The sequence below is a fragment of the Lithobates pipiens genome, unplaced genomic scaffold (assembly GCF_037356315.1).
Source record: "Lithobates pipiens isolate NorthernLeopardFrog02 unplaced genomic scaffold, aLitPip1_a1.2 Scaffold_18, whole genome shotgun sequence".
Taxonomy (NCBI): Eukaryota; Metazoa; Chordata; class Amphibia; order Anura; family Ranidae; genus Lithobates; species Lithobates pipiens.
This window is the reverse complement of record NW_027507758.1, coordinates 488,449,216-488,473,128: the sequence shown is the minus strand read 5'-3', so window position 1 is coordinate 488,473,128 and position 23,913 is coordinate 488,449,216. Positions and strand designations below refer to the sequence as shown.

General features: G+C 41.9%; 1 protein-coding gene across 7 annotated transcripts in view; it reads left to right on the top strand.

Moving 5' to 3' along the window:
- The window catches only part of PID1 (phosphotyrosine interaction domain containing 1), a 92,200-nt gene extending 69,000 nt beyond the window's left edge, over positions 1-23,200 (top strand). For all 7 annotated transcript variants that reach the window (XM_077488533.1, XM_077488538.1, XM_077488539.1 and 4 more), the window contains one exon: positions 21,499-23,200. In XM_077488533.1, the coding sequence (XP_077344659.1) occupies positions 21,499-21,975 (477 nt within the window). In that variant the 3' untranslated portion in view covers positions 21,976-23,200. The remainder of the gene's footprint in view (positions 1-21,498) is intronic.
- Positions 23,201-23,913: the final 713 nt, after the last annotated feature.

Below are 23,913 nucleotides of genomic sequence, written 5' to 3'. Positions count from 1 at the left end.
CCATTGCAAGTTGATTGTCATTAGATGTGGTTTGGGCTGTTGTGATTACACACATAGGACCAGATTGATCTCTAAGCACGCTACTGTGGTCATGCAAGGAAGCCAGATGATAAGTTCTTAAGATAAACAGACCTGATGGAATGGGATAAATCCTCTAGTTAGGATTTCCTAGAAAATCTTTATTTTTCCTATAAATGGCAAGGCCTGTTGCTTACTGCAGACCTAAGAATGTTTATTATGCAATGCCTGACTTGCCTGCTAGTGTCGTTCTTCTGGAATTGGTTTTATTAGAAGCAGCAGCACATTTACACTTGTGAGCCATTTGTTTTTTACTGCTCAGAAATGTGTTTATAGTCACATAACTAAGATCAGGACAGAAGACTGGATAGGTGTCCTACCAACCACTTGAAACGTTATGCTGCGTACACATGGTCGGATTTTCCAACGGGAAATGTTCGATGTGAGCTTGTTGCCGGAAAGTCCAACCGTGTGTATGCTCCATTGAACATTTTGCTGTTTGGAATTTCCACCCACAAATGTTTGAGAGCAGGTTCTCAAACTTTCCACCAACAAAACTTTGTTGTCGGAAAGTCCGATCGTGTGAACTCTTTTGATGTTCTGCACGGTTTGGGCATTATTCTCTCTGCATATAGAACTACTTGGGATAACCATTTACAGAATGACAGGCTACTTCGCGCTTACTCGCATGTTTTGGCTTAATTCAAGATTTGGCCCATCCATGTCATTTATTTTGGCAAAACCAGGGAGAAGAAAAAAATCATCCAGATTAATCGATGTGTATATAGGGCTAAGGTTTTGTCTTACGGAAGCGACAGCAACACTCAACCAGGACCTCTGAAGGTGATATATGCTTTGACTTGTGTCACCAGTTTCTAGCTGGTAATTGCTACATTTCCAGGAACCTGTGCAATGACCTGGTACTCCACTAATATCTTTTTATGGCCATAGGCATGCGCACAGGGTGTGCTGGATGTGCCTGGGCACATCCTAATCCTGTGCACTTTCGCCTGATCTGTGTGCCACCAGGAAGATGGGAAAGATCTCCCTCTTAACGGCGTTGTCATAAGAGAAGGGTTTGCAACCCTTCCCTTTTACTGTGGCGGCAGGGAGATCAATGTGCTGAAGTCATATACAGTGAGGGGAAAAAAGTATTTGATTCCCTGCTGATGTTGTATGTTTGCCCACTGACAAAGAAATGATCTGTCAATTTTAATGGTAGGTTTATTTTAACAGTGAGACAAAATAACAAAAAATCCAAAAAAAAAAACACATTTCAAAAAAGCTCTTAATTGATTTGCATTTTAATGAGTGAAATAAGTATTTGACCCCTTCGCAAAACATGACTTGGTGCTTGGTGGCAAAACCCTTGTTGGTAATCGAGGTCAGATGTTTCTTGTAGTTGGCCACCAGGTTTGCACACATCTCAGGATTTTGTCCCACTCCTCTTTGCGGATCCTTTCTAAGTCATTAAGATTTTGAGGCTGACGTTTCGTAACTTGGACCGTCATCTCCTTCCATATATTTGCATAATGTTTCCACCTCCATGTTTGGTGGGGATGGTATCCTGGGGGTCATAGGCAGCATTCCTCCTCCAAACATGGCGAGTTGGGTTGATGCCAAAAGAGCTTGATTTTGGTCTCAACTGACCACAACACTTTTACCCAGTTCTCTGAATCATTCAGATGTTCATTAGCAAACTTTAGATGGGCTGTACATGTGCTTTCTTGAGCAGGGGGACCTTGGGGGCACTGCAGGATTTCAGTCCTTCACAGCTTGGGGTGTTACCAATTGTTTTCTTAGTGGCTATGGTCCCAGCTGCCTTGAGATCATTGACAAGCTTCTTCTGTGTAGTTGTGGGCTGATTTCTCACCGTTCTCATGATCATTAAAACTCCACAAGGTGAGATCTTGCATGGAGACCCAGACCAAGGGAGATTGACAGTTATTTTGTGTTTCTTCCATTTGCGAATAATCGCACGAACTGTTGTCACCCTCTCACCAAGCTGCTTGGTTATGGTCTTGAAGCCCATTCTAGCCTTGTGTAGGTTTACAATCTTGTCTCTGACATCCTTGGACAGCTCTTTGGTTTTAGCCATGGTGGGAGAGTGATTGCTTCTGTGGACAGGTGTCTTTTATACAGGTAACAGGTTAAACGGAGTGCTCCTAATCTCAGCTCGTCGCCTGTATAGAAGACACCTGGTAGCCTGAAATCTTGCTGTTTGATAGAGAATCAAATACTACTTTCACTCATTAAAATGCAAATCAATTAAAAAATTTTTTTTTTTTATGTATTTTTCTGAATATATTTGTTTTTGTCTCTCACTTTTAAAAAAAAATCTACCATTTGAAATTTTTATAGACTGATCATTTCTTTGTCAGTGGGCAAATGTACAAAATCGGCAGGGGATCCAATACGTTCCCCCCCCCCCCCCCCCCCCATATGTAGACGCACGCATGTTGGAGCTTTTAGGGTGCACACACCAATATTTATGACTCCCTCTGAAGGCAAGCTGGCATCCTCATCTGGTACATCTCAACAGGAATCTTACTGATAGACTTTTTTATTTGTTCTAAAACTATAAAACAGGGATGTGCAATTAGCGGACCTCCCAGCTGTAGCAAAACTACCTCTGCCTCTGGGTGTCATGCTTGTGGGTGTCAGTCTTGCTATGCCTCGTGGGACTTGTAGTTCTGCAACAGCTGGAGGTCCGCTAATTGCAGATCCCTGCTATAAAACATAACTACAGTTCACATTTTTTTTTCCAGTTCTGAAAAGTATCAAAGCCTTGTCCAGTCCTAGTTTAATATGGTGGCATGCATCATTTATCGGTGCCATCTTCTATTGCTGGTCAGATTCGTGTGTGGAACACTTGGGAACCTCTGGGAATGATGGAAGCTCCTTAGTTTAAATAAATGGTTATAAATTGTAATGTGAAAATGAGGGGCATATTTATAAAGCAGCAAGTGTAACCGTTCACAAAATATTTGCAGGTCCATCTTCCTTGTGCATAGGTGTTTTTTTTATTTTATTTTTTATTACATTGCATGATTATGTTTGGTGAAATCAGTCAACATTCACTGATTTATAAATATATCCCTAATTTGACACAGCTCTACTGCATGCATTCTTTGAGCTTGAGCCACACAATGTTTAACAAAGCGGATACTGGTCAGTGATTTAGATCCTTTTCACACTGGGGCGTTTTTCAGGCGTTTTAACGCTAAAACCCTAGTGTAAAAAACTGAGTGCTTTTACACTGGGGCGGTGCACATGTAGGACGGGAAAAGTCCTGCAAGCAGCATCTTTGAGGCAGTGAATACACCGCTCCCAAAATGCCCTGCCCATTGAAATTAATGGGCAGCGCTGCCGAAGTGCCTGCAAAGCACTTTTGCAGCACCTTAACATGGGCGCTTTTAACCCTTTCCTTGGCCGTTAGCAGGGGTTAAAAGCACTGCCATAACATCGGTGCAGAGCTGCTAAAACTAGCTGCGCTTTACCGCTAATGCTGGCACCATTCCAATGTGAAGTACCCCTAAGGTATATGTCAAGGCAAAATGATACAAAGCATTTTTCTTAAATCTATGTAATACAAGCACATTTCCTCCCTTTTTTTTTTTTTTTTTATTTGAACACACTGCAAGTACAGAAAAATAACTAGTGTGCTTCTACCTCAGTTCCAAATTGCATATTGCCAGCCCTGCCTACTTTGTTCCTGATACGTGGCAAATAACACCGCCCTCTTATCTATCACTACACATACATACTTTTAAAAGTGGAACTACACTACATCTGAGCACTGCACTCAAAAGCAGTAATTCATTTTTAATATTCAGTGCAAATTCACCCATCCATCTGTCCCCATGCTTTATTCTGGCAAAACATTATAGTGGTTGTGATGCTCAAAAAAATATCCTGTTCCTCTAAATCTTGCTATACTGCTTCTGAAGTGGCATTTGTCCCTTTTTGTATGTTGTAATATACCTGGTTTATCCTGCCGTCCCTGTGGTCAGTTTACATGCCTCTGTCATTCCCGCTGCTCTTCTCTCTCCCTGTCAGCTCGGGAGTCTGTGTAGTGAGCTGTCCCCTCCCCTTCCTTCCTGACACTATTTCGCCTGTAAACATTCCTGCCAGCTCCTCTGCAATAAGAATATGTACTTTTTTTTTTTTTTTTTTTGCTTGCAAATTCTGCAGCTAAATGCCTTTGTTCACATCACCGATGTGCAGGTCCCATGGCCACCCGGCTGATGTCAGAGGAAACTCTGTCCCTCCCACTGTAGTCCATACATCAGGGAGGGAAAATGGTGGCCAGCCACATGACTGCACATCGGCAATTATGAAAAAAGGTATTTAGCTGCTAAATGAAAGAAAAATGCACACTCTATACTATATCATCTTATTGCAAAGGGCCTGGCAGGAATTAATATCGGCCTTTAGTCCCTTTTTTTTTTTTTTTTTTTTTTTTATTATTTGAGAAACACTCCATAGCATTTCTGGGCCTGGCCAATCTCGAGTAAGGAGAGATGATTCATGTAGCTTTACTTCCTGTAATCCATCTGCCTTTACCTCAGGCATGCAAGCAGAGGAGGGTGTGCTTAGCTGAGAAAACCCCTCCTTCTCAATGACTCCTGTAATGTGTGACACAATTTGCCTAGGCCTATAAACCAGAAGGTAATGGAAGAAATGTAAAAAACAAAAGTTTCAAACCAGTAAATGATCTACTTTCTTATCGTATTTTTATATATAAATAATGCTAGGAGCATCAGGATTAAAAAAAGGGCAAATGCTGATTGAGGGATTGAATGTCTGCTTTAAGGTCATGCTCGTGTGACCACAGGTTTACAGCACTAACCCTCTTCCAATGTGCACAAACTCCCTCTTTGTAAACCACAAAAAATGGATCTGGCATTCTGTTATTGTGCTATTTAATGATTGAAAATGAATAGGTTTGTTTAAAAAATACAGTGTAGAGTAGCTGAGTACAAAATTTAGTACCCATAGAAACCAGTCAAAATCTATCTTGAACTTGCCTAGTATAGTTAATTTTGTTGCTCTGGGTTACTGGATTTTGCACTAAGCCCTTTCCTGTCCAAAGAAAATACACCGTAAACAGCAGAGTATATGCCAGTAGAAATGTTTGTACAGAAATTCAGGCGAAATGTTGGAGCATTCAAGAATACCAATACACTACAGATGAAAACCCTGAAGAACTTTGTTTGCTTTGCATGCCAGTGTTTTGAATTCTACATTTCAGGATGCACATGCCCTTTATGTAGTCGTAACCCCCGCAGGGGCTGCTGGATATTGTGGTTCACTTCCCTGTCACTCTTAAGACCATGAACAATCTGTATGTTTTGTATTCTGAGGGATTTTGAACTTGAATAGGGTAAAGGGAGATTATGGGATGCCCAGAATCAATAATGGAATCAATAATATGATCAGTTGGTGCCTCTCTTTACATTTTTTAGAGTTCCAGTCTCCTCCAGTACAGTGCTTATTTGTAGACTGTTCCTCTCTCTCCTGTACAATACTTGGTTCCTGGTACAACTGACTGTCAGGCCCTGGCAACTGCCATTTACAGCCAGGGACCATAGGCCCCTTTAGTGTAGCAACAAAAATAGGAAAGTCCTTGGTGCTAGCTGACCTTTTGGTGGACTACTGCTCCTAGTCGGTCCTCTTCAGGCCCTGCCAGCCCTCCTGGCTGCAGCCGCCTTACTCCACTGCCCATGACTTCAGTCTCTCCCACTGACTCTTCATCCATCTCAGACTGCACTCTCCCAGTCTGCTCTGGCATGCCTCACCAGCTCTGCCAAATGTGCCTGTCACTCACCAGCCCTCCCTGATGCACTTGGGGGATCTCTCCTGGAGACTTGCCCGGCAACACTAGCTTCTGTTGTCTTTCTCAGATCCTCTCTGTGCCTCCTGTTCAGATCCTTGTTTCTCAGCAAGGCTCTGACTTGCACCCGAACCCCTCAAGCCCAAGTCCCCCCCCCCCCCAAAACTGGGGAGTGCATCAAAGGCCCAGACAACCTAGCACTCAATCTCCGGCTTCTTCCACCCGACAACTACTCCCCACCAGGGCTTACACTAGTCATTTAAGGAGGCCTGTCAATCTTTTTTGGGGATTGGTCAGGGTTCCTTAGAACACCCCAGGCAGCTCCACCTCTTCCCCTCCCCCTTTTAGAAGCCATAGGGAGGTAACCGACAAATGATGCTGCGTGTGAGTCACCTGCTGCTACTATAGGCCACTCCCAGCCCGCACAGATCAAAACAGGCCAAGCTTCCAGCTTTTCCTGCTCTAACAAAAATCTATCTTCTAGTGAAATTTTCACTTAGGGGTGTACGCACTTTTGTTGCCAGTGGTTTAGACCTTAATGGCTGTGTGTTGTGTTATGAGGGGACAGCAAATTCACACTGATATACAGGCTGTACACTCACCACTTTACTTTGTGCCAAAGTTTCATTTCTTCAGTTTTGTCACATGAAAAGATATAATAAAATATTTATATAAATGTGGATAGGCGTATGCACTCTTGTGAGATACTGTATGTGTTTTATACATATGTGTACACACACATGTAGGATATATGGGCTTTTTAACTAGGAGTGCCCTGATAGCAAGCTGCAAAGTATAGTATAAAGTGCACCTATAGCAAGGAAAAAAAACTTCTGCCATTTTAGAACAACCCACTTCCTGCCTAGGCCTACATGTCCCATTAGCTCCTCTAATATTTACAAGTTCTCAGGCACTTGCTGACCTGTAGGGCTGGTGTACTGAGCTGTATGTGTGCTGCACTATGTCTTCTAACATATATGGACGGTGTACTTCACTGTGTTTCCTTATATGTAGACAAATGATGCATTCAGTATGCATGCCAACTAATCAGCTGACCAACGAATTGATTATAAAAATAGTTGTCAGTTATTTTTATAATCGATTAGTTGTTTCAGCCCTAGTGCCCAGTAGGAAAGTGGTTAAATATTTCTTAATTTTTTTTTTTTGTTTCCCAAGAGAAGTTGTCGTGGTCGACTACAACATTTTCTGAACCATATCGGAGTGAGTCTGTCCCAAGGACAGGATGAGTTCCCCCTCATGTTGCAAGCAGCCCATCTTCTAAATCTATAAACCTTGGTTGGCACACAGATTTTAATCATCAGCTGTAACTAGAGTTGAACACTCCACAGCACAGACAGGGTTAAGGCAAACACAGCTGCCCAGCTGTTTACAGTGGTAAAAGTTCCAGAACAGAACATCTTAAAGTAATCTGCAATCTTTTAAGTTATGGTGTGTGAAAGAACATGTAACAAAGTGGGTATTATCCCAAAGGTAGAAATATACTTTTAAGTTCCAATATCTGTTACGATATGGATTTTTGCTTGAGGGGTTAAGCCTTGCATGGGTGCTCAATATGTGGCCCTCCAGCTGTTCTGGGAACTACAAGTCCCATCTTGACTCTGCCTTTGGGAGTCATGCTTGTAATTGTCAGCCTTGCAATGGCTCTTGGGACTTTTAGTTCAACAGCTGGATGGCCACAGATTCTGCACCCATGGGTTAAGTGGTTAGAACCACTGTCAGATTTTTATTTTTTTTGCCTGTGTTCCTAGGGACATGTTCTCTCTAATTGTCGTCAGCACCAATGTTGCCAGGAATGAAAGAGGGTAAATCCAAAATTTTTGAGTTGCCACAAGAATAGAGGGCAAGTCTTCTAATGGGGATTACTTGTTCCCAAGATAACTGTCCAAGAGGGGATTATCTCTCACACTGGAAAAATATCCTCTCACTTTTGTAGTCTACAGGACAGGAAGTGAAGGGGAAAAATCTCCCTAATGAGGCACCGATGCCAAAAACCCTACTGGCTTTATCTATCCTGTACACTATGCAGATGCAGTGTGTGACAGATGGATAGAAATCAATTAAAAGTGTGTGTATATGTACATTTGTGCTCATAAGTTTACATACCCTGACAGAATTTTTATGATCTCTCTGCCATTTTTCAGAGACTATGAATGACAACTTTTTTTTCACTCATGGTTAGTGTTTGGCTGAAGCCATTTATGATCAATCAACTGTTTACTCTTTTTAAATCAACATGGTACCATACTACCCAAATGACCCTGATTAAAAAGTTTGCATGCTCTGGTGATTTTGGCCTGATGACATGCACACAAGTTGAAACAAAGGGGTTTGAATGGCTATTAAAGGTGACCATCCTCTCACGTGTGATCTTTTTTTTTTTTTTTTTTAAAGGGGGGGGGGGGAGACGTGAGGGGAGAAGCAGGCCGAGAACGTATCTCGTAATTCCTATCATTTGGCCTGACGGCTCCTTTCAACATTCCCCTCCCTCTCATATCAGAGAGGGGAGGAACTTCACTCACCCCCCGACCGTTCCCCCACCCCACTACACCCCCACCGCAGGGACCGGGATATCCAATATTTTGCAGAATTCCGGTACGTCCTCTATGTATCTAAGTCTCCCAGTCCGTCCGTTCTTCCTGCCAATAAGGCATGCAGGGAAACCCCAATTATACTGCACCCCCTTCTCCTTCAAAACGGTCAAGAGCGGTTTTAAAGTTCTTCTTCTTTTCATGGTGTCTGGAGATAAATCCTGAAATATCTGTATTTCCTTTCCTTCATATCTAATTGGGGTTTTGACTCTTATATTTTCTCCAGAGTAGGTTCTTGACCTCTTCGTGCTGGAAACGCACTATTGTATCTCGTGGAATATCTTGCGAGAGTTGTTTTGGTTTTCTTAGACGATATAACCTTTCAATATTTATTGGATTAGTTATTTCTTTATTCATCAAGGGATTACATATCCTTTTTATTATTTCTGTCAAATCTTCTTGCTGTTCATTATCCAGGACACCACGAATTCTTTTATTTTTCTTTCTTTCCCTGTTTTCCTGATCCTCCATTTGATAAGCTTGCTCTTGTCCTTTTTTTTTTATTTTTTTTTTAAGTAATTATTTCAGCTTCTAATTTCTTTATTATATTTTGCTTCTTTCTCAACTTTTTTTTTTTTTTTTCCATTTTTTTCAACACGGTCCAAGACGTGCGCAAGATTCTTATGCACTCTGTTCATTTCCTTTTTTTCGTGGAGTTTTCCAGTGCGGCAAACATTGAAATTATTTATGTTTTTGTGGGTAATGCTGTGGGATTTTCTTCCTGTAACAATTGCAAGTGTGTGGTCTGTGTTTCCTCACTTTCATGAATCTGGTCGACCGATTGATCCATCTCCCCCCTCCAGCACCATCTCCTGGGCTTGCGGTGAGTTGTTTTGGGGTTGTTTCTTTTTTTTTTTTCCCTCCTTTCTTTTTCTTTTTTGTCTTTATTTTCTGCTTGGGTACTTCTTGTTTGCAGTTGCTTTTCTTGTTGTTGTGATCTCTCTGCGCGCCCCGATTGCGTAACAAATTTGTTCATGGGGCCAGGACTTACTACCAGGCTCCGCCAGGGTGATTTAGGGATTGTCCCGGTCTTAGACGTCTTCCCCCTTCATTTTCTGGATTTTTTTTTTTTTTAAATCCGGAAAACCCCCTAAAATATTACACCGTGCCTCCGGCTCTGTTTATTTAGTTAGTCTTTGGGATACTTTGTATCTATTAACGGACCTCAGCCCAAGTCTTGTATGTCACCGCAGGAGCTGTTTACAAAAAAATTTTAGCCAGATTATTTCCTGCCACGTTGAAACAACCCAGATTGTGTCAAGCACCCAATATCCGCCTGCTATGGGGTTTCCTCCCGGCAACAATCCCCCCGTGAACCACTTTACTCTTGAATAGTATGTTAAACATGCGGTCACTTGTACCGCTTATACCAAAGCTGTTGTTAGACTGATTGCAGCCATCCTTTAAAAAAGGGAGTATCGTACAAAAAGGAAGCAGAGTAAGCACCGGTCAAATGTCACTCCTTGCCCCATTCAGCATCGATTGCGTTCAAATCGCAAGAAAAAATGTATCCATGTAAAGAATTTTCCTTGGATTGCATCACTGAGATTGTCAGTTCAAAACTCCACAGACACAGCACAACTCAAATGGGGAGTCATTCTCCGTTATCACACAGTTTTTACAGCATTTGGGCTGAAGCTATTCATACGCCTTTAACCTTTTGAGACAAACATTCAAATACGGAAGGAAACAAGAGAATTCTTCAGTACATCGCTGCTTCTTTCTATTCCACTATTTAGACCATTTTTCCTCTCCCATCTTCTGCCTGGAATTTCTTTGCAACAGTCTTTCAGGTGTATATATATAATTATAGTTCCATACCTGCTCCTGTAGTTTTCAGGCTCTGCTCAAACAAGCATTCATTACAATAGGAGGGCTCCTCTAACTGATATCTCCCTCCTTCACCGCCAGAGGGCGCCATACACCGCCGTATCCTTCCTATTCAGCTCCGCTCGAGTCTCTGTGCCTTCACCGTCCGACCTCGTAGCAAGCTCGGCAGTGTTCGTCGCGGTTATCCGACACCGCAAGAACGCCGTCCACCTCCACGCCAGATCTTCAGAGCGGTATAGTATGCCGCACAATTTCCAAGCACCCCAAGATGGGGAACAGTAGAGGAGCGGTGGAGGATAGCTATCGCAGCTCAGCCACGGCAGCTCTCAAGCCTGGCATAGCTGCTGTCTCGGGGCAGCACGGAGGGAGCCGCGATCCACGTCCACACACCTAGGTGTGGAGACTCACCCTCTCGAGTGTCCTCCCCCTCATTAGTCTTGCCCAAATTTAAGGAGTTGTGTGATCTGTTTGCTTGATGTTAGTGTGTGCGTATAAAAGGTCAGTGAGTTTCTGCACCCTTGACAGACCCTTGCATCTATCATCCAGTGCTGCACTGACGTTTCTGGATTTTGAGTCATGGGAAAAGCAAAAGAATTGTCAAAGGATCTGCAGGAAAAGGTAATTGAACTGTATAAAGCAGGAAAGGAATATAAAAAGATATCCATTCAAGTGAACATGCCAATCAGCAGTGTTCAAACTCTAATCAAGAAGTGTAAAATGAGGGGTTCTGTTGAAACCAAACCAAGGTCAGGTAGACCAACTAAAATTTCAAACAAGATATTTGGGGGGCACACCCTAAAAAAAAAAAAAAAAAAAAAGCATAAAGATGGTGCAGCCATAAAACCATACAATAGAACAAAAATATTACAGCGCACATGCAAAACTAACATTTACCTCCAGCAAGGCTTTTTAAAAACACCTAGACCTTTTCAAAAAACATTATCAAAAGATGGGGATTTGGTCACACCATATTGCTATATGGTGCTTAAGCTCACTTACTGCGACAAAGTGCCTCATGATTAGTGAGTCCTACACTATCCATAGATTGGGAGATCCTGCTTCTCTGAACCATGGAATAAAACTCAAATGTGCAGTTTATACAAGACAGCTCAAGAATTTACAGGAACTGGAGGCTTTTTGCCAAGAGCAATGGGCAGCTTTACCATCTGAGAAGACCATCATAAAAGACTTCAAGCTGTCATTGATGTTAAAGGGGGCCAATACACTGTATTAAGAACTGGGGTATGTAAACGTTTGACCAGGGTCATTTGGCTAGTTTCTGTTGCCATTAGGATTTTTTTTTAAACAGTTGATTGATAAATGGCTTTAGCCAAACACTAACATGAGTGAAAAGTTTTTGCATTATTCATATTTTCTCTGAAAAAAAAGCCAAGAAATCCTAAATTCTGCCAGGGTATTTAACCTTATGAGCATGTGGGTGTATGTAGATAGATGGGATAGATAGATAGATAGATAGATAGATAGATAGATAGATAGATAGATAGATATATCTATTATAATAAATTTATTATTATTACAAATATAATTCTCCCTGGGGTGAGCAATCTGTTTGGCATCAGTCCAATAGTACAGGCTATATAGAGGTGCTTTACATTGCTCCAAAAATATAGTTCAAAAACTAAATCCTAGCCATGTCCTGACAACTAATCAAAAGGCAATCCCAACTATTGGGCTGTCCAAACCACTTGTCAAACTCCTCCAATGCAGTTATCTGTTTTCGCCAACCATTTAGCTCTTAAAGACATGACTGCTTCCCAGGCTGCAGAGCAATGACTGTGTCCAGGAGAGCCTAAATGGTTTGCAAGTGAGAGGTGGCTCAATGGATTTGAAAGGTGTTTGTGCAGGGAGCCAGGAAAAAGAATCTTCACTCTCCGTCTCTGTACATACCAGCTGAATTGGTAAAATCTGACTGACAAAGGGCCTGTCTCAGAATTGAGTGAGAAGTTGGACATTTATTTATTTATTTTTTTATTTTTTTTTAAGTCCGCAGCTGCAAACGCTGTGTAGCCGCTGACTTTTAATAAGAACACTTACCTGTCCAGGAAGCCCGCGATGTCTGTCTCCCTCTTTTTTGGGACTGAAAGCTTTTTGATCTGTAATGTTGATAAATCTCCCTGTGTTGGACATTTCTTTAATGCTTGAAGACCCTTAGGCTCCTGCACCCTCCTCTTGCTGCATCAGCTTTCCATTTTTCTGGTGCTGCCAGCCTGGAACTGCTCTGCGTTCCTGACATTGTTCCTATCTGAGGAAACCTCGAAACAGCGGGAGAACGTATGTAAATCTTGGATGTACTTCATTGTGCAAAACAGTCTTCTCTCTTCCTTGTCAGGAAAAATAAAATCTAATTCTGTGTTCATGTTACTTTGTTAAAAGGACTAAAATTATTGACTTTTTTTTTTTTTTTTTTTTACAAAACTGTACAGAAGGAATATAGAACTAGAACTGGCACATAATATACTTCAGATTCTTCTGCAATCTAGTACAAAAAACATCTTATGTATTAACCCTCTGCAGGGGCTCTGGGTGCATTATAGCTAACCTGGCCTTGCAGGTTCACCTAACAAATTATGGTGACCGCACACGGGTAGATTTTGTTGGCTGCCTGGTACAGTTTGGGTTAATAGTTGGGGGCATTTGAGTGCGTTTGCTTTTGGAATGTAGAACTGGATCCAATATTTTGGCTCCACAGGAGCTCCCGCCAGATGTTTGGTTTGGTTTTTTTCTTTTTTTTTCTTGTGTAGAGCTCTGTGGTAGTATCTTCTAACACAGACAAAATCTCAGCTGCAGTTTTTAACACTTTCCACTCCTGAAGAAGCTGGTCGTGCCAGGATGTCTCTACTCAGGTGTCATGTAGGGCTCATAAAAGCTGTTTTGTTCCCTGCAAGAGTTCATCAAGAAGGAAAACGGATGAGAAACGGAAACTGACCTAATGTCTGAATTTTTTTTTTTTTTTTTTTCATTTTGTATCAAAATAACACCAACTGACTACTTTAGCGTTCAGGCCACATTATAAAGAGCTTTCAGAAGTCATGGGTCTGAAAACGTTAATATAGGTTTTACATTTTTGCGCTCAATCGGTAGATGCTGTCAGATCAAATATATTTGCACCATTCTTTACTGCTCTTGGACAGTAAAGCTGGCCATATGCAACTCAAATTTTAGCTGATTCATGCTGAATACGTTTTTAGTCAGCTTTTGTCGAATGAGTCGGGTGAAAAGCTGTCGGACGAGCAGTGATTACATCTAATCTGATGCAGTCATTTTGTCCACCTGCCCTTTTTGGCATGGATGGAGAAATCTGGCTTTAGCCCAGGTTCACACTGAGCTGCAGGAATGAAGCTGTGCTGTAAGTTCAGCTGAACTCGCAGCATTTCACTCCTGCATGTCAGTCCCGATTTTGGCCCTGATTTTCAGAGACATCTGTGCAGGTTTCAATGTAAATCACAGCCCAAAATCTCAAATTAGTACAGAAACTACTTTTTGAAATCGGTGCGATATCGCAAATGCAGCGTCGCACCGATTAGGATGGTGTCATTGGTACGATTTGACATGTCAAATCAGCGGTAATGTGAACCAGGCCTTATTTTGTTCAACCTGCAGGCAGAACAAAAGATCTGTGTGTGGCCAGCTTAAGGGTAAATTTGCACTTGCACTTTAAACAACTAGTGATTACCTGTAGTGATCGTGGCTGAATGCATTTTGTGTGCATCCAGCTGTGACCACCTCCGGTGATTGCTGGCTTTGCAAATGGCCACCAGCAACTGTGGCCTCTGAAAGCTGTACAGCTGTCTAACCCAGCAGCATGAATCAAAATTCCTGCCACTGGGATTTGTACTGTGGCAAAAGGCCTGTGTCAATCTACCCTAACGGTGACCTCTTTACTCCATGAGTGCCCAGACTTCCCCACCCAGGAGGTAGCAGCAAAAGTAGTTAGATGTGGTGGGGGTCATAGACAAGGGCATTGCTGTTCAGTGAGGAGAGATAGAAAAGTTGTGATAGATAACCTAGCCCACGAGCATAAAGCCTCATACATACCATTTTTTATTTATTTTTTTATTTTTTGTTCAATAAGGCGGATTGGAAAAAAACATGGACAGCTCAGGTCGGAACCACTGTACTAACAATCCAAGGTTAGTACAGAGATCTCCCCTGCTATAATATTGTGTTTTGACAGGGGGGTGGCTAGCCATTTTTTAAGAGTATTGGCTGACTGGGAGTCTGTTGGCAGACCTTTTTCGGTCATGACCCTTCAACAAATTTGTCAGACTGCCTGCTGTACACACAGGCCGAATGTTGGCCAGTATATATTGAACTGGCCAATGCCGCTGTACTAGATTTAAGTACCTACCTGAAATTGGGTTTGGGCGGACTTGTCTTAACGTGTAAAACAACTAGCTATTAAACATTGCTACTGTATTAGAATCAACAGGGCTAATCATAGTGGACCTGATCTCAAAGTGAAGATTTTGCTGTTATAAGGAACACTTAGAAATAATGTTTGTGCCCATGTAGTAACTTAGACCCGCCACTAGTTATGCACAAGGAGGCTGGAAAAGTCCTATGAGAGTATTGCATTGTATCTCGGTGACTGAGTAATGTGTACCCCCAAAATGGTAATAGTATTTTCTCCAAATTTTATAGTGGTTTCCCTTTCTCTTTTTTTTTTTTTTTTTTTTTTTTTTTTTTTTTTTTGTTCTGGCTCCCGAAACTTACAGGAGGCGTGGGTGTTGTCAGAATGCTTCAATTCTGCCTCCTGGGCTAGCTGTGGGCTTGAAATATTACAAGATACAGCCCTGCATAGGCTGGAGTTTTTGATCCGGCTATCCCACCTGCACTACCTATAATCTGGGTTCAGTGGTGTGGTATTTCATTATTTATTTTTTTTTTTTTTTTTTCTTCAAGCAAAAGTTTTTGGATTTCAAACTTTTTGAAGTCGATTGACCTTTTTGGGGGTCTTTTTAATAGAGCAGACCTGCTTTAAACATTCAGGGTGTTTTTATTTTTTATTTTTTAACCACTTTCAGACCGGACCAATTTGCTGGTCAAAAACCAGACCACTTTTTGCGATTCTGCACTGCGTCGCTTTAACTGACAATTGCGCGATCGTGCGACATGGCTCCCAAACAAAATTGACGTCCTTTTTTTCCCACAAATAGAGCTTTCTTTTGGTGGTATTTGATCACCCCTGCGGTTTTTATTTTTTGCGCTATAAACAAAAATAGAGCGACAATTTTGAAAAAAAAACGCATTATTTTTTACTTTTTGTTATAATAAATATCCCCCAAAAATATATTTAAAAAAAACATTTTTTTCCCTCAGTTTAGGCCGATACGTATTCTTCTACATATTTTTGGTAAAAAAATGGCAATAAGCGATTGATTGGTTTGCGCAAAAGTTATAGCGTTTACAAAATAGGGATAGTTTTATAGCATTTTATTAATAATAATTTTTTTTTTTTATTTTTTTTTTTTTACTAGTAATGGCGGCGATCAGCGATTTTTGTGACTGCGACATTGTAGGGGACACATCGGACATTTTTGACACATTTTTGGGACCATTGTCATTTATACAGTAATCACTGCTATATAAATGCAGTGATTCCTGTGTAAATGACACTGGCAGTGAAGGGGTTAACCAGTGGGTGGCAGTGTAGGGGTTAAGTGTTCCTAGGAGTGTGTTACTAACTGTGGGGGGGTTGGGCTTTCATTTAGTGAACACTGATCTCTGCTCCAATCACATGGAGCAGAGATCAGCGTCACTAGTTGCTAGGCAGAATGGAGAAATGCTGTTTACTCGGCATTTCCTCCATTCGGCCGCTCCGTGAGACGATCGCGGGGATGCCTGCGGCGATGGAGTCCGCGGGTCCCGCGACCGGACTCACGGGGGTCCCGACAAGCGCAGGAGCGCGCCGGTGGCGGCGCGCTCCCGATGGCAGGGCAGCATTCAATACTGGACGTACCTGTACGCCAATATGCCTGCCCGTGCCATTCTGTCGACGTACATCATTGTGCGCTGGTCGGGAAGTGGTTAATATACAAGGTACATTTTCTTTTCAACTCCTTTCAAATTTGTACCTAATTGGGTCCTAAAACCAATAAAGAGAACTTGAGATAAAGAAATTCTGTTCAGCTGCTATTCTTCTGTTGCAGATTGAGTGAAATGATCCAATTTGCAATGGCCAACACAGACACTTTTTCACCCATTCTGTTTATACATGAGGCCTATTGTCCTGTTTTCATTGACTGACTGACTGACTGACTGCTTTCTTATTTTTTATTAGTTCAGACCAAGGATGGTTGCCTATGCTCCCTACCGATGATGGGTCAAGTTTAATCAGCCTTCTCCCATCTCTAGTCACATCTCTCAACAGACATTGCTGCCACTCTTCTCCTGCCAGCAGGAGAAACCAGAGGAATTTAAATTGTCATTACTGTGCCGCTTGCCAACTCTGGCCACCATAGAATGAAAGGGGTCAGTTTGCACATTTTCCCCACAGCTGAAGTGTTGTCTAGGTTGGCAGGGCTAAAACATATCCCTTTTTGTCAACTTATTTTCTTGTCTGCCCTTGCCCTGTGGAAAGATCCCCATGAACAGATGAAGCTTTGTGACATGTTTTTCACATCACCAGTGTTGCTGCTGCTGCTTCTTGTTAGTGTTGGACTTTCATGGCCCATAAAATTGTGTTTTTCCATGCTAACATGTCTGTTTATATGTGCACTGTGATGTATGAGGTGCCTGAATTTCCTACATCAACTGCATATGGAGTGTCAATTACAACACCCTGACATCTAGCATAAAATCAGGATCTTTTCCCAGCAAGTTACAAACTGAACAAATGGCTTACTCCCCAAATACAGATTTATGTAATATAGGTTATTGCTCATCTTTTGTATAAGGGATACAATCCATTGTTTGACTGGGCCCACATCTGCTGCATATGTGGAGAACACTTGAATGGTTATGCACCTGTGGTTGGAATGTGACCAATTGTGTACTATCTGTTGGCACAGTATTGGTTGTATAGAGCTGGTGGTGCATGCACACAGTATAGTGGCACACCCTGAAGTGAGGGAGGGTCGAGTATAAAAAAGAGCCCAAAAGATTCCCAGTATCTGAGGATTTGCATAAATTGCAGTCTGGTTTGGTAGGGTGATGGTGGTGGAAGAGGAGCGCTTGTGCACTGCTCCTCTTCTTTTTTTTTTTTTTTTTTTTTTTTTCTTATGCCACAAGGCAAAGATAAAACGGATCCCTCCATCCACACAGAGGTGGATAGAAGAATTTCCTGCCAAACCAAATTTCAATCCATCTATAGCCAGCTTAAAGTTAAGGCAATTCTACGCATTAAGATTTAAAAAAAAACTGTGTACATCAGCCCCCCTAAGCCCCATCTTGATCCAGTGATGTTGCACGAGAACCTTGGCTGTCTGGGACTCTCCCTCCCTGCTTGGCTGAGACAGCAGTGGGTGCCTTTTGGCTGTTGCTGCTGTCATTTAAAGGAAAGGGAGACAGGGGGTGGGGGCCAAGCTGCGGCTTCATGTCATGGATACACAGCAGCTTAGCTTGGTTGCCCCCTAGCAAGCTGCTTGCTGTGGGGGCAGGAGGGAGGGGCCTGGAGCGCTGGCAACGGACCCAAGAAGAGGAGGGCCTGGGCTGCTCTGTGCAAAACCACTGCACAGAGCAGGTACAGTGCCTTTAAAGTATTCATACCCCTTGAAAGTTTCCACATTTTGTCATGTTGCAACCAAAAACGTAAATGTATTTTATTGGGATTTTATGTGATAGACCAACACAAAGTGGCACACAATTGTGAAGTGGAAAAAATTTTTTTTCTTTTTTTTTGTTTACAAATATCTGAAAAGTGTAGTGTGCATTTGTATTCAGTCCCCTTTATTCTGTTACCCTAACTAAAATGTAGTGGAACCAATTGCCTTCAGAAGTCACCTAATTAGTAAATAGTCAGCCTGTGTAATTTAATTTAATCTTTGTATAAATACAGCTATTCTGTGAAGCCCTCAGGTTTATTAGAGAACCTTAGTGAACAAACAGCATCATGAAAGCCAAGGAACACACCTGCCAGGTCAGGGATAAAGTTGTGGAGATGATTAAAGCAGAGTTAGATTACGAATATAGGTTATATATTTCTTTCTAATCTCCCAAGCTTTGAACATCTTGTGGAGCACAGTTCAATCCATCATCCGAAAGTGGATAGATTTGCAGTTGTGCCATACTCTTTCAAGACATGGCATCCACCTAAACTGACAGGCTGGACAAGGAGACCATTAATCGGAGAAGCCGCGAGGAGGCCCATGGTAACTCTGGAAGAGCTGCAGCAATCCACAGCTCAGGTGGGAGAATCTGTCCACAGGAGAACTTGGGCACTCCACAAATCTGGCCTTTATGGAAGAGTGGCAAGAAGAAAGCCATAAGAAGTGCCATTTGCTGTGTCCCCCCCCCCCCCCCCCCGCATGGCTTCTCGCAAACTACAAGCACATGGAAGAAGGTGCTCTGGTCAGATGAGACCAAAATTAGCGGTTTGATTTTTGGCCAAAAAGTTAATGTGTGGCAGAAAACGAACGCGGCACATCATCTTGAACACACCTTTCCTCACTGTCAAACATGGTGGTGGTAGCAGTATGCTGTAGGGAAGCTTTTCTTCAGCTGGGACAGGGAAGCTGGTCACAGTTGATAAGATGGATGGTGCCAAATACAGGGCAATCTTAGAAAAAAAAAACCTGTAAAGCCCACACTATTAGATTTTCTGCTGAGTTTTGTCTTTAGATTTACCAAAACCATGTAGTACAAGGGCCTGCCTGATTGCATACAAATTGAAACTCTTAAGGCCTGTCGTACAGACGGTCAGAAAATCTGAAAATAAACTTCGATGAACGATCTGACGATTTTCTGATCGTTGGTATGCTGCTTTTGGCTGCTGATTATGAATTTTTGGGAGTCAAAAACTGGAAAGTTTATTTTTATTTTTTGTCTGACCCCAACGTCCGATTTTATTTTAATCATTTCTCATTAGTCTGAAGCGCAAGACTAGGCATGCCCAGAAATGAAAGTACACATACAAAACAATTCAACGCATTGTCACTTCTGACATTGAATTCTGTCCTCAGAAAATTTTATGATGGTGAGTGAATTTTCGATTTTGAGACTAGCATCAAACAAAACTGAAAATTCGTCCAATAATCTGACCATGTGTACAAGGCTTTAGAGTCTGCAAAAGACTTGAGACTGGGGCAGAGGTTCACCATACAGCAGGCCAACAACCCTAAATGTACAGCAAGAGCTACAATGGAATGGTTTAGATCAAAGCATATTCATGTGTTAGAATGGCCCAGTCAAAGTCCAGAAGTCCTGGCAGAGACATACCTAAAGACTTGCAGCTGTAATTGCAGTGAAAGGTGGTTCTACAAAGTATTGACTCAGGGGGGCTGAATACACATGTCACACTTAAAGCGGGAGTCCACCGGGACTCCGCGTTTTTTTTTTTTTTTTTTTTTTTTTTTTTTTTTTTTTAAAGCCAGCAGCTACAAATACTGCAGCTGCTGACTTTTAAAATAGTGACACTTACCTGTCCAGCGCGCCCGCGATGTCGGCACCCGAAGCCGATCTCTAGGTCGTCTGTCGGGTCCTGCCGCCGCCATCTTGGGTATGGGAATCAGGAAATGGAGCCTTTTGGCTTCATTTCCCGGTTCCCTACTGCGCATGCGCGAATCGCGCTGCGCAATAAGGACGCTCCCCGCTGCCTCTGGGATCTGTGTGTTTCCCAGCAGGCAGCGGGGCACTTGCGGGAAGGGGCGGGCACTTGCGGAAAGGGGCGTAACTTACGCCCCTTTCCGCAGAGGGCTATCCCGGAAGTGGGTGCAGTTACCTGGATTATCCAGGTAACTGCACCCCCCTCCCCCTGAAAGGTGCCGATTGTGGCACCGGAGGGGGGGAGGGTTCCAATGAGCGGAAGGTCCACTTTAGGGTGGACCTCCGCTTTAACACATTTATTTGTAAAAAATTGAAAACCATTTATCAATTTACTTCCACTTCACAATTATTTGCCGCTTTGTGTTGATCTATCTCCCAAAATCCCAATAAACTGCATTTGTTTTTGGTTGTAACATGATGATGTGGAAAATGTCAAGGGGTATGAATACTTCTTCAATTTTAAAAGAAATCCAAAAAAATTGACTTTTGTCATAAATTTAAGCCAAAATGTATTCTGCTACATGATTTTTGGTAAAAAAATTCCGTAAGTGTATAATTGGTTTGTGTGATCACGGACACGCAAATGATCATGTACAGATGTGTGCGGGTGATCATGGACATGTGTGCAGATAATCATGGGGACATGTGTTTTTATTATTTGGGAACGTGTGTTTTACACTGTTTTACACTAGACTGGTGATCAGTGAGTAAAAAGCTGTAAAGCTCATACTCGCTGATCACCAGCCGGCTGCAGCGATCTGCTCTCCTCTCCTCACATGGAAGTCGTCGCTGAGGAGAGGAGAGCCGATTGCCTAGCAACTGGCTGTTTACATCACATGACGGCTGTGATTGGACACGGCTGTCATGTGATCAGGAGGGCCAATCACAGAGCCCTCCTGCCAATCCGAGATGCGCTGTGTCCGGGTGACACGAGCGCATCGGGATCGCGCTGCTGTGCGGGCGCGATCCCCCTCCTTCTGAACGTTCCTGAACATCCAGTCAGGAGAGAGCTCCCACCCGGCCGTATATATACATTGGTCGGGTGGGAAGTAGTTAATATCACTTTAAAACTTTGAGGGTCATTTACGAAAAGCAAATCCACTTTGCACTGAAAGTGCGCTTGGAAGTGCAGTCGCTCAATCTAAGGGGTAGATCTGAAATGAGTGGAAGCTCTGATTTTATCATCCAATCATGTGCAAGCTAAAATGATTTTTTTTTTTTTTTTTTTTCTTTCCCCCCATTTCTTTGCATGGGCTTGTACTTCTTAGCTTTTCTATATCCCATAATTGATAATTCGCCCTCTTAGCCATTGATCATTTCCCTTAAAAAATCCTTGTTAAATTTTCTATTTTCTGATGTTCTTTCTCTTTTTCTCTTTTCTCAGAATAGATTGGCATCCCAAACCTTGGCTTGCTAATGAGGTATGTTTTTAGAGGTGACATACTGTATAGGTCAGTTATTTTTTATTTTTCGTTGTTTCAGGTGACCTATCTGGGAAAGGTATCTGCAACGGGAGTTCAGTTTTCATCTGGATGCACAGAGCAACCAGTGATTGAATTGTGGAAAAAGCACACTTTGGCCAGAGAAGATGTGTTCCCCTCCAACACCATCCTCGAAATCCGTCCTTTCCAAGTACGACTTCATCACCAAGACATCAAGGGTGAGGCTACTGTTCATATGGACACATTCCAGGTGGCCAGAATTGCTTACTGCACAGCAGATCACAATGTCAGCCCCAACATCTTTGCCTGGGTTTACAGAGAAATCAATGATGACCTGACCTACCAAATGGATTGCCATGCCGTAGAGTGTGAAAGCAAGTTAGAGGCCAAAAAGCTGGCTCATGCCATGATGGTGGCTTTCAAAAAAACATTCAACAGTATGAAGAGTGACGGACGAATCCACAAGGACAGCTCCTCTGAAGAGACTGCTCAGGGATTTGATTCGGATGATGGCTGAACGCACTTGGTCCTGTTCCCGGGTTAGGCATCTACAGTCTGAAGCAGCAGCAGCTGATGAGAGGTCTGTATTGGGAATGGGACCACGGGACATTAGCTGGACCGCTTTCTGCAGAGAACTGCAGTATCTACGGAGCTGCATATATATATATATATATATATATATATATATATATATATATATATATATATATATATATGAAGTGTCTGTTACAATGCTGCTTTCCCAAAAATGTGACAACACTTTTTTCCTTAACCCCTCTGATTGGATCCTGATGGTTATAAATATTGTTACGGTCTAACAATGATGCCAGTTACCTTGGAAACACATTGATCCATTCCACAAAGAGGGGGTTGCTGTTTTCGATGGAAGGAAAATGCTGGATGAATTGAATTGGACCAAGGCCCATTTTTAATAGTAGAATTTTTTTTTTTTCCTTTTTAAGCATTTCAGATGCATATTTTTATTCACACAGCATATGAATTGTATATTTTTATTTTACCATGGTATTAAAATCATAACATGCAACCACTTATCTACCTTCTCATAATAGTGTAGCCCCTAGTATGGATTCTGCAGGTTCAGTATAAGTTGGGGTGTTGCTGATTTCATATTAAAAAATAATAATGCTTTTATTTTACTGTCCAGCTTTACCTAGCTTAGATTTCCTTGTTCATATTATCCAAAGGTGTTCATCCCATGTAATCAGCACTTTACAGATGCAGTCTGTTTGATACGCAGAGGAACCTGTATAGAGGTCATGATTGTTAATGGAACTCATTGCTAGGAGCAGCTACCAATACAGAGGATAGGTATTTGACCGATTTTTAGTCGCTCACTTTAGACCTAATTTGCAGGTGAGTTTGTGTCCCATCTCATCAGGATTTTGCTTGGGTTTTGAAATGACAGAAAGTCTGGTTGCACAATGTCCACATATATGTGGTTATGTGACTGCTTTCACTGTACTCTGTATTTTCGAAAACTTTGACTTATGTGTCATTTTATCTTAGCATTTACACTTGTGTGCAAGTGTTTGAATATCTCTGTACAATAACATGTTTTGATTTTTATAAATGGTGGGGGGGGGACAAGAGGACAATAAATAGGATAAATTCAAATCGGAAAAGTTTAACACAATCTTTGCAAGAAACAAACCTATATATACTTTTGCTGATTTGAATGCACAATTTTTATGACTTGGAAATAAAATGTGGCATGTACAAAAGTTTGGGCACCATGACCTACAGTACTTATTTGCAGTTATTTAGCAAAGGTTAGACTCCAAGGAGGTTATTTACTAAAACTGGAGTGCAAAATCTGGTGCAGCTCTGCATATTAACCAATATGGTTTTGTTGTAATGGAACAAGCTGAAGTTAGAAGTGGGTTGGCTATCATGCACAGCTGCACCAGATTCTGAGTGTACCCGTTTTAGTAAATCTCCCCCCAAATGTCTTAACGCTTTTTATTTTTTTATTTTTTTACATTTCACTTCTGGTTCAGAAATATTCTGAAGGCCATCTTGCATGCACTAAGTTTTTTTGTTTTGTTTTTTGTTTTGTTTACCCACAACTTTTTAAATACTATTCAAGTTTAGGGATGATGAAAGTCTATTTTTAAAGTGCTAGTAAACCCATAACCGTAAAAATCAGTCTATATATATATATATATATATATATATATATATATATATATATATATACATACAGTAAAGCATGCTTGCTATGCTCACTGTGGAACCTAAGGGATTAATCCTCTGCATTGTTTTAAAAGGCTGTTTGCTCCTGTCTTCTCTGATCATCCCCTTTTTCCACAGTCCCCAATCCATCTGCTGATAGTACAGAGCCTTGGAGGCACTCTAGCAACACACATAAAACTGAGCATGTGCAGAGTTTTTGGGGTGTTTTCCTTGGGGGGTGCACATGATTGGCACAGGGCCA